At 42.5% G+C, this 13,800-nt stretch overlaps 1 protein-coding gene across 5 annotated transcripts in view; it reads right to left on the bottom strand.

Annotated features, from left to right (window-relative positions):
• The window catches only part of myo18ab (myosin XVIIIA b), a 197,988-nt gene that overhangs the window by 124,366 nt on the left and 59,822 nt on the right, over positions 1 to 13,800 (bottom strand). For all 5 annotated transcript variants that reach the window (XM_077610588.1, XM_077610591.1, XM_077610590.1 and 2 more), the window contains 3 exons: positions 11,118 to 11,181; positions 9,164 to 9,308; positions 8,693 to 8,860 (listed from right to left, as the gene is read on the bottom strand). In XM_077610588.1, the coding sequence (XP_077466714.1) occupies positions 8,693 to 8,860; positions 9,164 to 9,308; positions 11,118 to 11,181 (377 nt within the window). The remainder of the gene's footprint in view (positions 1 to 8,692; positions 8,861 to 9,163; positions 9,309 to 11,117; positions 11,182 to 13,800) is intronic.

Here is a 13,800-nt window from a genome sequence, read left to right as displayed (position 1 = left end):
GGCCCGCGGGCCAACTGCGGCCCTCGGGACGATAATTTGCGGCCCCCGTCTTAATATGAAAGATCGATTTTTTTTTTTGTTTAATTTTTTTTTTTTTTTTTTTTTTTTACCCCTTTCCCCATGATGGCGCCGTTTAAGTGGCAGCCAGTAGCTCTGTCCACTCATGTTTTTCTTGTTTTACAGCATGTTTTACATGAAAAATTAGAGGGAACATTGACATGCACCTGCTTGTGGCAGGTGTGATACTGGTGTGCCGATAGCGAGCAATGATGATGTCGTGATCGGATGATTCGCCTAAAGACGTTTCGCCGACGGACGTTTGACAGACGGACAGGTCGTACTAGTATTTGTTAGTTTAATGATTAAATACAAATACTAGTATTTGTATTTAATCATTAAACGCTGTTTTCAGCTGGATTTGACCGAATTTGAGAGCATTTTGAGCCGTTTGGCGAATGGACGTCTATAGACGTTTTTTTGCCTCCATCGCGATATCATCCAGTATTTGTATTTAATCATTAAATGCTGTTTTAGGATGGATTTGACCCGATTGCTGTCATTTTACGGCTCGGTTCTGCTACATCTGCCTGCCCAAAAGTGCTTATTCCCGGACTGCCATTGATGGTAGACGAACATTGATTTTTACTATAATTTGGACAACACCGGCGGCGGGCCGGATTAAAAATCCTAACGGGCCGTATATGGCCCGCGGGCCGAGGTTGAAAAACTTGTACACACACGATCCGGCGGGGCGAGCGTTCGAATCCCGTTTCGGCGAAACCTCCGTTCGGCCGAATGAACGTTCGGTGGAACGTCCATTCGGCGACCTGCCCGTCTGTCAAACGTCCGTCGGCGAAACGTCTTTAGGCGAATCATCCGAGTACTGATGATGTCGCTCACACTGGTACTCAGTGCGCTCAGGGAGGTTGTCTTTCTGCTCAGACCAACAAAAAATTAGAGGGAACTTTGGTTCGGAGCTGAATGAACCAATCACGGTGAGGTATACGGCTCTGGAGGGCGGGACATCGGCCGGGCTGTCCAGTGCCTCGCTCACTCACTCATTCATTCCTCCAATCAGCTGGGCGGAGGAGAAGCCGTGAGGCCGATCACTCCGCTCGGCGCGCACACTCCTCCGCTGCTCTCAGCATAGAACTGAATGAGGCGCTATGATCCGTGATCCAGCCTGTGTCAGTGACTGTAGCCATCTCCGCGATTGAAACGGAGAGCGAAAGTGCACATGCGCCACAAACCCGCGCGACTGAATGTGAAAGATCAACCCGAGACTCATTCCAAGTGGAAAAACATATTACAGAGCCCCAGAGATGTCTCTTTCAAAGCCTGCCGTGAAGAGAAAGGTCGGTGATGAGCACAGACAGTTTCAAGAAAAGTGGGGAGTGCAATATTTCTTTGTTGAACACAGGGGCACCCCGACGTGTCTCATTTACACTGAAAAAGTTGCGGTGCACAAGGAATACAATTTGAAACGTAATTGTACTACGAGACATGCTGAGGAGTACGAAAAATACCAGGGAGATGAGAGAGCCAACCAGGTTGCCAGTCTTAAAACACGTCTTCTGAGGCAACAGGATCTCTTCAAGAAGGCTACCAAAGACAGTAATGCAGCAGTCAAAGCTAGCTACGCCGTTTGTGAGTTGATTGATCCTGTGCTAAGTGATCCCAAATGGCTCATGGACTTGGCTTTTCTTGTTGATATCACACATGATCTTAATGTACTGAACAAGAAGCTACAAGGCCAGGGGCAACTTGTCAGTGCTGCCTATGACAACGTGAGAGCATTCTGCACTAAACTAGTGTTATGGAAAGCCCAGCTCTCTCAGACAAACCTTTGCCATTTCCCAGCATGCAAGGCTCTCGTGGATGCAGGCACACCATTCAGTGGTGAGAAGTATGTTGAGGCCATTTCGAAGCTACAGGAGGAATTTGATCACAGATTTGCAGACTTCAAGACACACAAAGCCACATTTCAAATTTTTGCGGACCCCTTCTCCTTTGATGTGCAAGATGCCCCTCCTGAGCTTCAAATGGAGCTCATTGACCTGCAGTGCAACTCTGCACTCAAAGCCAAGTTCAGGGAGGTGAGTGGAGAAGCAGACAAGCTTGGGCAATTTTTGAGAGTTGACCCCCAGCTTCCCTGAACTTTCCCGAAGGTTCAAGCGGACCATGTGCCTTTTTGGGAGCACATACTTGTGTGAGAAGCTCTTCTCCACCTTGAACTTCAATAAGTCCAAGTACAGGTCCAGACTTACTGATGAGCATCTTCAAGCTCTACTGAGGGTCTCCACTGCTTCCTCCCTCAAGCCAAATGTGACTATGTGAGAAGAAGCGCTGCCAGGTCTCTAGCAGCAAGGAGTAGGCAAGAGAAGCCGTGTTCAGAATATTTCATGTTCAATGTTCCATTCAAGTTCAGAAAGTTAAAGGTTAAAGAGCTGTTAATACAGACATTTGAAACGGAATAAAAATAATTCATTTTCTCTACTTAGCCAGCCAGTGTATATCTACTGTATGCTCATTAGTATTATTTGGTTTTGTATTACTGATTGATTTATTTTTTATTCATCTTTAAGTTAATTTATTTAATTCATTATTTTTTGTTAAAAAATAAAGATATTTGATAACGTTGGAATGTTTTATCAGTGCTTTTCTTGTGGAAATCCTGATGCGGCCCAGTCTCACCCAGACTCGGCCTCTAGCGGCCCCCAGGTAAATTGAGTTCGAGACCCCTGTTCTAAAGGAATAAGTGGTCAGGCATGCCCTTATTGCACATTGGAAGCTAATTCTTAAATTTTGTTTTCTTACTTGATTGAGCCATTATCAGTAAAATTTGAATTATAAATTTAGGTAATCGTCAGAGGCACCATGTGGTTTTTACTATAGACTTAATGCAGCAAGTATAATACATTTTAATAACTGCCCGCCCTGGTGACCTTGCCTAAATATCCTTAAGCAAGATACTCTTACAAGCATTTTTTCGGACACCATGGGGAGTCGCTACTGCGATAAGTTCTTGATTTGTGTGCCTTCGTTCCCCGTTGTTGAAGTTTTTCTTAGTGTGATTAAAGCAGCTTTAGTATTGTCATTTTGTTATGGGCCCAAGAAAGTTATGGTGCGAGTGAAAAGATTAAGCTTGCCTTTATCTAACTATTCACTAAGAAGAATGCCTTGCAAATTTAAGGACAATTATGAAATATAGTTAAAGCCAATAGTCATTTGATAGATATTTCACCCAATGCAACATAATTTGACGTTATGTTGTGTTAACATGCGTACAGTTGTGGTCAAAAGTTTACATACACTTGTGAAGAACATAATATCATGGCTCTCTTGAGTTTCCAGTTATTTCTACAACTCTGATTTTTCTCTGATAGAGTGATTGGAACAGATAGTTCTTTGTCACAAAAACATTCATGAAGTTTGGTTCTTTTATGACTTTATTATTGGTTAACAGAAAAAGTGATCAAATCTGCTGGGTCAAAAATATACATACAGCAACACGAATTAGCAATTTTGGTGACTTAGAAAGTTGTGTCAGTCAAATGAGCTTCATAGTATGTCTTCTTAACTTCTTGTGAGTGATTGAGTGACAACATCTGGTGACTTCTATGAGGCCATTTAAATAGAGCTCATTGGATGCAAACGTCCACAAACGCTACAATGGGAAAGTCAAAGGAGCTCAGCATGGATCTGAAAAAGCGAATCATTGACTTGAACAAGTCAGGTAAGTCACTTGGAGCCATTTCAAAACAGCTGCAGGCAATGTTCCCTCTAATTTTTCGTTGGTCTGAGCAGAAAGTCAACCTCCCTGAGCGCACTGAGTACCAGTGTGAGCGACATCATCGGTACTCGGATGATTCGCCTAAAGACGTTTCGCCGACGGACGTTTGACAGACGGGCAGGACGCCGAATGGACGTTCCGCCGAACGTTCATTCGGCCGAACGGAGGTTTCGCCGAAACGGGATTCGCGCGCTCGCCCCGCCCCCGGATCGTGTGTGTACAAGTTTTTCAACCTCGGCCCGCGGGCCATATACGGCCCGTTAGGATTTTTAATCCGGCCCGCCGCCGGTGTTGTCCAAATTATAGTAAAAATCAATGTTAGTCTACCATCAATGGCAGCCCGGGAATAAGCACTCTTGGGCGGGCAGATGTAGCAGAACCGAGCCGTAAAATGACAGCAATCGGGTCAAATCCATCCTAAAACAGCATTTAATGATTAAATACAAATACTGGAGCTCTTTGGACATTAGAACCGAGCCCAGGGAAGTGAATTCCTTGGTAAAATGTCGTGATGATATCGCGATGGAGGCAAAAAAACGTCTATATACGTCCATTCGCCAAACAGCTCAAAATGCTCTCAAATTCGGTCAAATCCAGCCGAAAACAGCGTTTAATGATTAAATACAAATACTGGAGCTCTTTGGACATTAGAACCGAGCCCATCATGAAGAAAGGGGTAAAAAAAAAAAAAAAAAAAAAAAAAAAAAAAAAAAAAAAAAAAAAAAAAAAAAAAAAAAAAAAAAAAAAACTCCGTTTTTTTTTTTTTACTGCGCGCCATAGGATTTCTGCTGCGCAGAGAAGACGAGAGTAGTGCGCAATTGCGCACGCGCGCAGCTTAGAGGGAACAGTGGCTGCAGGTCCCAAGAGCAACAGTGCAAACAATTGTTTGTAAGTATAAAGTGCATGGAACTGTTTTGTCACTGCCACGATCAGGAAGAAAACGAAAGCTATCACCTGCTGCTGAGAGAAAATTGGTCAGGAGGGTGAAGATTCAACCGAGAATCACCAAAAAGCAGATCTGCCAAGAATTAGAAGCTGCTGGAACACAGGTGTCAGTGTCCACAGTCAAGCGTGTTTTGCATCTCCATGGACTCCGTGCAAGAAGGAAGCCCTTGCTCCAAAAGCGGCACCTTAAGGCTCGACTGAAGTTTGCTGCTAATCACATTGACAAAGATAAGACCTTCTGGAGGAAAGTTCTGTGGTCAGACGAAACAAAAATCGAGCTGTTTGGCCGCAACGCCCAGCAATATTTTTGGAGGAGAAAAGGTGAGGCCTTTAACCCCAAATACACCATGCCTACCATCAAGCATGGTGGTGGTAGTATTATGCTGTGGGGCTTTTTTGCTGCCAATGGAACTGGTGCTTTACAGAGAGTAAATGGGATAATGAAGGAGGATTAGCTTCAAATTCTTCAAGATAACCTAAAGTCATCAGCCCGAAGATTGGGTCTTGGGCGCAGTTGGGTGTTCCAACAGGACAATGACCCCAAACACACATCAAAAGTGGTAATGGAATGGCCAAATCAGGCTAGAGTTAGGGTTTTTGAATGACCTTCCCAAAGTCCTGACTCAAACCCCATTGAGAACTTATGGACAATGCTGAAGAAACAAGTCCATGTCAGAAAGCCATCAAATTTAACTGAACTGCACCAATTCTGTCAAGAGGAGTGGTCAAAGATTCAACCAGAAGCTTGCCAGAAGCTTGCCAGAAGCTTGTGGATGGCTACCAAAAGCACCTAATTGAAGTGAAAATGGCCAAGGGACATGTTACCAAATATTAGCGCTGCTGTATGTATATTTTTGACAAAGCAGATTTGATCACTTTTTTCTGTTCACCCATAATAAAGTCATAAAAGAACCAAACTTCATGAATGTTTTTTGTTACAAAGAATTATCTGTTCTAATCACTCTATAAGAGAAAAATCAGAGTTGTAGAAATAACTGGAAACTCAAGAGAGCCATGACATTATGTTCTTCACAAGTGTATGTAAACTTTTGACCACAACTGTATGTACGTAGGCTGACTCAGCTGCCAAAGTTCTGCCTCGCCGAGAGCGAGAGCGAGAGAGCGAGAGAGCGCGAGAGCGTTTGTAATTGCATTGACAATGTAAGAGCATTCATATCTAAATATCTAATATCAAAATTATCAATAAGTTACGTATAGAACTTGAGAGAGAGAGACAGAGAGTTTACTGTTGAAAGCGATCAACCAGGTAATCTCTCGCTCTCAAAATTATAATCATGAGAGAGAGTGAGTTTAAAATTGCATTGACAATGTAAGAGCATCAATATCTAAATATCTAATATCAAAATTATCAATAAGTTGCGTATTATTGGCGTGTGTGTACATGTTATTTGTCGCCGGATTCGCTCCCTCGCCCCACTCCCGGATTCGCTCATATTGGCGTGTGGGTACATGTTTTTCAAACCACGGCCCGCGGGCCATATGCGGCCCGTTAGGCTTTTTAATCCGGCCCGCCGACGTTGTCCAAATTATAGTAAAAATCAATGACCTCATTCATTTCCTTCCTGCAATACCGCTCATGACTCTCAATTTAAAGACTGCTCTCTTTCGTTGAATAATAATATGTTCTTAATGTTGAAAGTAAATTTGAAAATAAATTTTCACCTTCAATTGTGTCTTTTTTCTAATATTTCAATCGCCAGGTTAGATAAATTACATTGCGTGTCCAAATGCTGTCAAATTTTAGTATCCATTCTGGCCCGCAAGTCAAAAAGTTTGCCCACCCCTGGTATAGACAAACTTGCCTCTTTTATACTATTATTGTCCCAAATTAAACACATTATCTCGCTCTCTCTCATGATTATAATTTAGAGAGCGAGCGAATCAGTCGACGAAACGTCCGTTCGACGAAATGTCCGTCGATGAAACGTCCGGGTACCAAACAAGAGACCATGGTCCTCAGTCGGAAAAAGGTGGCATGCCCTCTCCGGGTCAGGGATCAGAATCTTCCCCAGGTGGAGGAGTTTAAGTACCTTGGGTCACGAGTGAGGGAAGAATGGATCGACAGGGGGATCGGTGCAGCGTCCGCAGTGATGCGGACTCTGCACCGGTTTGTCGTGGTGAAGAAGGAGCTGAGTCAAAAGGCGAGGCTCTCTATTTACCAGTCGATCTACGTTCCTACCCTTGTCTATGCTCACTAGCTGTGGGTCGTGACCGAAAGAACAATATCCCGGATACAAGCAGCTGAAATGAGTTTCCTCCGCAAGATGTCCAGACTTTGTCTTAGAGATAAGGTGAGAAGTTCGGTCATCCCAGAGGAGCTAGGAGTAGAGCCACTGCTCCTCCAGATCGAGAGGAGCCAGAAGAGTAGGCTCGGGCATCTGATCAGGATGCCCCCTGGACGCCTCTCTCGGGTGTTCCTGGGACGTCCCACCGGGAGGAGGCCACGGGGCCGACCTCAAACATGCTGGGCAGACAATGTCTCCCGGCTGGCCCGGGAACGCTTTAGGGTACTCCCGGAAGAGCTGGATGAAGGGGCTGAGGAGAGGGAAGTCTGGGCCTCCCTGCTGCCCCCGCGACCTGACTTCGGATAAAGCGGGAGAAGATGAGATGAGGCTTAATAAATGATATTCTTTTTTCCCCTTTGTCGTGTTTCACTTATTTGTTTACAAAAGTTGAATACTTTCATAATTTTCAAACAGTTTCGGTAGTAGTAGTAGGGATTTTAAAACGGGTTGGAACGAATTAAAGCCGTAACATTTAAAATGTATTTGAAATTCTCGAGGCGGTCCTACTTGTTTCTACTTGCGAAAAACCCAAGTTAGGAATCTACTTATGGAACAATTACTCTACTTACTCACACATAAGCCGCATTTGTCGGACGAAAAATGTTGACTGAATCGATGGTACGGCTTATATGCGCATAAAAAGACGACATGCACGAATATAAGGTGACTAAGACGAAACACCATAACGCAAGACAATGCAGCCGATACAGTCATTTATTTCAGAGTAGAGAAAAGATAAAACTATTAGTGAATTAGCTTAGTGTTACGGTGTTCATTGATAGCGCTGTGGGACACCTCATGTACAGAGATACTCCAGTCAGAGAGTGAGACGAAGACACTTGGATGATTCATCAGCTCCCTTTATATGAATTCCAAGGAATTCACAGTGCATGGCATTCTTCTGCGCGAACGCGTTACAGTCAACTTTTAGACGAACATTGAAAACTCCACTGAAAATGTTCGCGGTACTATATGCAAAAGAACTACAATTCTAACTACAACTCTAGGACCCCAAGCAAACCCTAGCCCGCCTACGTGATTAAACACCATAACATGAAAAATGCCCATCCAGGTGCCTGAACGAAAAGAAACAATTTATTAACCTGCCTTTTAATGAAAACACAACGAAAAACGGGAAATTTATATCATTGTGAAATTGTAATTTCTGTCATTAGAAATCATCAGATTCTCATCAAGATAGACTTATTTCTTTTTTCAAATTGAATAATTTAATATTTTGCATTTACAAAGACAAGAATATTAACCTCATTATGATATTGTCTCTAATAATGTGGTTTTGATTCATACAGTATCTCAGAAATACGTGCGATGATTTTTCTTAAGATTTTCCCTTCAAAGTGACACATTTGTACTCCCTTTTAAAACGATGAATATGGAGGTGAAAATTCAGAATCAGAGGGCAGCTTATACGTGAGAAATTGTAAAATTCAACAATTTTAAGGCAGTTTTAAGGGTGCGGCTTATACGCGAGGGGGCTTATTGGCGAGTAAATACGGTAATTTTGTCAGTGGAAGTACCAATGTAATCTTAAAAAGTGCATTGAAGGTCAATGTCCACATTGTCCCAATAGGTCAATTAACACAAACTCACATAAAAAAAGATCAAGGATAACAATTGGAGTTTATACCTGCGTCTCCTTGGCAAGTTTCATCTGGTCCTCCTCTAAATGATGTTGAATGTTTCATGCCTTTGGTCTGGTTTTTGAAGATGGAAGAAGACAGCTCCTCTAATGTGCATCCTAGAAGATATGCTGCCTTCTGGGCCCATTCATGACGGGCAAACTGCCTGCGTCCCGCTAACATATAAAAATAGAAAACGAAAATAATAAATACATAAAGGGACTAAAAGAAACAGTAAGCAAACATTTAAAAAAAAAAAAAAGGATGAGGGAGTTAGATTTCAACTGTGAAATGACGCAAACTGATGCATATTTTGTGCATCACTGTATGATTTTGTTTTTGTATGGCAGAGTTCAGTGTAGCAGGTTTTCAGCAAATATTCTCTGGCTACCAGTGAAATACTGTTTGCTCAAAAGGTGGAGCTAAAATGCTGGTATCCATCAGGAAGGCAAAGTAAAGGAACAATAAATTGTTACTACCTTTCGTTGCTCCAGCAGCCCCCAAGTGGTAAATTGCTCCCAAGATTAGCCAGAGAGCTTTCTGCTCTTCGCTAGAAATTCCCAGCACCTTCATGGCTGCTTGCAGTTTGGTAAACTGCTGCGATGCTCTCTGTTTATCCTCAAGCTATGTTGGGGAAGAACAGTTCAAAGATTGGTCATCTGCAGTATCTTACAAAAGTGAGTACACCCTTGTCATTTGTGCAATGGTTTTATTGTCTCATTTCATGGGACAACACTGAAGAAATGACACTTTGATACAATGTAATATAGTGTAGAACTCTGATAATATTTATTGTATCTTCAAAATAACTAAAAAACAGGAATACATGTGTGAAATGCTGCCAACCAAATTGAGTACACCCCAAGTTAAAAATCTCAAAATATCACCTAATGTAAATTTTTATGTTTTTATGTTATTTTCCTGTACTCCCTTACAAGAGAGGCCTGTTAACGCAAAGTTGTCCCACACAGCCACGTGAATGCCAGAATTCGATTTTCTGATTAACACGGCCACGGGAAATCTAGCTTCTGATAAACATATCCTACCAAAGTCATTAACTATTGCATCTGCTCCAAATGTTCATACCAGAGATGTCAATTTGCATCATACGTTCTATGGCTGAACACTATTTAAACCATGTCACAAGCACCTTGTGGAAGACTTCCTGCCTTATCTAACTCTACAATGTCATTTTCTTGTCTGTATCCGTTCTTGCTACTGCACAAGATGGGGACGCTCAAGTGGCAGCCAGTAGCGGTAGCTCCGTCCCGCTCTTGCTTGTTTTGTGTTTTTGCTGCTTTTCTATCTTTTTTAATTGCATTTTAATATTTCTTAATGCATTCCCATATACTTTGCTTTGTACTTTGTGCTTTTTGCTTTGTTGTTTTGCTACCCGACCCCACCCATCGCGTAGCTTGGTTTCTTTGTGCTAGTCCTAGACGTCTTTGAAGCCGTTCAGCCGTGCCTCCGCTGTCATGCACGCGGGATCAGCTGTGAGCAGTGGACGATAGTGTCGGGAGAAGAGGCGACGCTCCAGACCGAGCATTCTATCATTGTTATGGGAGCGTGAGATCTCTCCCCGGTCAGATGGAAGAGCTGTCGATGCTTGCTGGGCTGCAACGGGAGAGTTGTGTGCTTGTGTGCTTTGAAGCCACCCACCGGCCTCTCCGCTGCTGCTGATCAGGTGATAGGACAGTTTAGGAGGATTTAGGCAAGGAAGATGATCACCTCCAGACTACTGAGGGACTGTGCTAGAAAGAGTGATTCTCCATATTTAACCTCAGTCTCCGTCTGCAGAAGGTCCCCACTTTGTGGACTTCCCGTGGGTGGCTCCAGTTTTTTACCTAGGTCTACAATGTCTTCTGTGTCTGTGCTTGCTACAGCAACCAAGGAAATTTACTCTAATCTAAATTCGAGAATTCAGAATAAATCTTCTGACGTGTCAGGAGACATCTTTCAGACCTGAAGGAAAACAACAGGGGATCTACCAATAGTATAATGTCGATCAACTGGTCAATCGTGATCGAAGTAATGAGCACCCCTGACCTAAGCCATCTTTATGGAGAGTAATAATTCTTTTCCTCAGACCCTCAGAGTTCTTTGCTATGGGGTGCCATGTTGAACTTCCAGTGACCAGTATGAGAGTGACAATACCGAATTTAATACATTTGCTCCCCAATCACAACTGAAACCCTGTTACACTAACTCGGTCTTATTTAATTTTGTTGCACATGATATCAGAGTGTTATTTCTTCAGTGTTCTCCCATGAAAAGATATAATTTAAAAATTACATAAATGCGTTTGGTGTACTCTCTTTGAGATATTGTATAGATAAACTAAAAGGCTACAGGCACATATAACTCTGCAATGGTTTATATGCATTTTTTTCAATCTAGTGTATTAAGTCAGAAGAAGCAGCTTGATAGAATTACCTTTGAATGTGGAATGATTCCAAAAGCACTGGTCTCAGCCAGGTGGTTAAAGTGTAGCTCTGTTCTAGAAGAGAAGGCGGCAGGACTTGGAGCGGTGACTTTGTTTTTCAACATGACTCATGTAAAGAATATTGACATTCTGAGAGGTTCAGCTAAAATATCACGATTGGGCATTAGAAAATACTCATACCTAAATGCCACATCATATCATTTCAATGATACAGTGGTACCTCGACATACAAGCACTTCGAGATACGAGTAAAATTTCTAGCAAATAATTATCTCTACATACGAGAAAAATTTCGAGCAAATAATTGTCTCTACATACGAGAAAAATTTCGAAATACAGTGGTACCTCGACATACGATCTTAATCTGTTCCGAGACTGAGATCGCATGTTGAGCTTTTCGTAACTCGAGCGAACGTTCCCATTGAAATGAATTGAAACAAAATTAATTCGTTCCAACCCTCTGAAAAAACACCAAAAGCAGGATGTTAGATTGGAAAAAATGTTTTATTTCTTCTAATTCGCCATATATTGACAAAGTAATAAATAACGAGTGGTTTAATAGTAATAAAATGTGTTTAATAGAAGTAAAATTAGACACATTTCCCAGAGGGTAGAGACAACGACACACACGCAGGCGGGGAGGGGGGTGGGGGGGGGGGTTGTTCGGGGGGACTTTATCCACGGCACTCGTAAACGAACAAACAAATTCAAATTAACTTGGATAGATATATACACACTCAAAAATACGTTTAATGTAACTTTACACAAAACTGAATTCTAATTTTGTTTTAATCTTTTGTTACCTTCGTTTTCCGGGTTAGCGGTTTGCCACGCCTCCACCCTCACGTTCGCTATCGATGGGCTGTTTGCTGTTGTATTTCCTTCAAAATATTCCGAAAATGATGCACACAAATGTCCTCACAATAGGATAACGCACGACCATTTGGCAACGAGAAATAGTCTTGATTGAGCAATCGCGGGAGCTTCTTTCCTTAGAAAGAATAACAGGAAATGCAATAGCTGAGCTTACCCACGTATTGATTGTGGGTAATGACGTTTTATTCTGAGAAAGGGTGCCATTGCCTATGGGTGTTGTGTGCACGAGTATACTTCATTACCCAGAAAGCCCTCTTTTTTACCCGCGCATGCGCGTTGTGCGTTTCCTGGTCGAAACTCGTCTGAATAAATCGTTTAGTGCTCGTAGATATCAGTTATACACGAAAGAGATGCGGCAAAAAAGACACTACAATGATAAACAGCCTCTAATGTCATGGCCACCTGGCTTGGTCGCATCTTGAAATTTTTATCGTATCGGGGGCGAATTATTCGATCGAAATTTTCGTCGTACCACGAGCATGTCGTACCACGAGGTACCACTGTACGAGAAAACCAGGTGGCCAAGACATGAGAGGCTGTTTATCATTGTAGCGCAATTTTGCTGCATCTCTTTCGTGTATAACAGATATCTACGAGAACTGGGCGGAGAGTTGCATTTTTTCAGTGTTTTTTCCGTCACTCAGCGCGAATGGCGGAGCGATCGCTACGAGTGTATATTACTTTTCGTTGGCTGCTCATAAGAACATCAGGGGCACTGGCTCGCAACTCCCTCTTTGTAATGTCTCTGGTCGCAACTACCTCTTTGTAATGTCTCTGGTCGCAACTACCTCTTTGTAATGTCTCTGGTCGCAAATTCCTCTTTGTTATGTCTCTGGTCGCAACTACCTCTTTCTAATGTCTCTGCGAGCACTGGGCGGAGCCTTGCATTTTTTTTCAGTGTTTTTCCCCCCTTAGCCTGTTAGCTCCTGTTGGCGGAGCGATTGCTAATTCAAGACTACCACTCGTTGGCAAGTGGTCGTGCGTTATCCTATTGTGAGAACATTTGTGTGCATCATTTTCGGAATATTTTGAAGAGAATACAACAGCAAACAGACCATCGATACTAAAAGTCAGGTTGGCGGCGGGGCAAACAGAGCCAACCCGGCCGGAAGAATAGCAACTCCCTCGTGTAATGTCTCTCTGGTCGCAACTCCCTCGTGTAATGTCTCTCTGGTCGCAACTCCCTCGTGTAATGTCTCTACGAGCATTGCATTTTTTAAGTGTTTTTTCCCATTAGTCAGTGCAAATGGCGTATATACTACTTCATTGGCAAGTGGTCGGGGGCGGGGCAAATAGAGACAACCCGGCCGGGAGAAGAAAGGTATTAACATTTTAAACAAAATTAGAATTAAGTTTAGTGTAAGGTTAGATTAAATGTATTTTTAAGTGTGTCTGCATCGTAATCCAAGTTCATTTAAATGTGTTCATGTTATGTTACGAGCGCATTGCCATGCAAAAAGTCCCTCCCCCTCTTTCCTCCTCGCTCTCTCTCTCTCTCCTCCGCGAAATCCATCTAATTTTAGTACTATTAAACACATTTTAGTACTATTAAACCACTAGTTATTTGTTACTTTGTTAATAGATGGCGAATTAGAACAAATACAAATGTTTTTCCAATCCAGTATCCTGTTTTTGGTGTTTTTTCAGAGGGTTGGAATGAATTCATTTGTTTTTAGTTCATTTCTATGGGAAACGTTCGTTTGAGTTACGAGTGAATCGACATACGAGCTCAGTCCGGGAAAGCATTAAGCTCGTATGGGCACCACCAAGTCAGATGTCTCCCATGGGTGAAGTGTC

This window comes from Stigmatopora argus, chromosome 10 (assembly GCF_051989625.1).
Source record: "Stigmatopora argus isolate UIUO_Sarg chromosome 10, RoL_Sarg_1.0, whole genome shotgun sequence".
Lineage (NCBI taxonomy): Eukaryota > Metazoa > Chordata > Actinopteri > Syngnathiformes > Syngnathidae > Stigmatopora > Stigmatopora argus.
The sequence above is the reverse complement of the archived record's forward strand: the minus strand, read 5'-3'. Positions and strand labels throughout refer to the sequence as shown.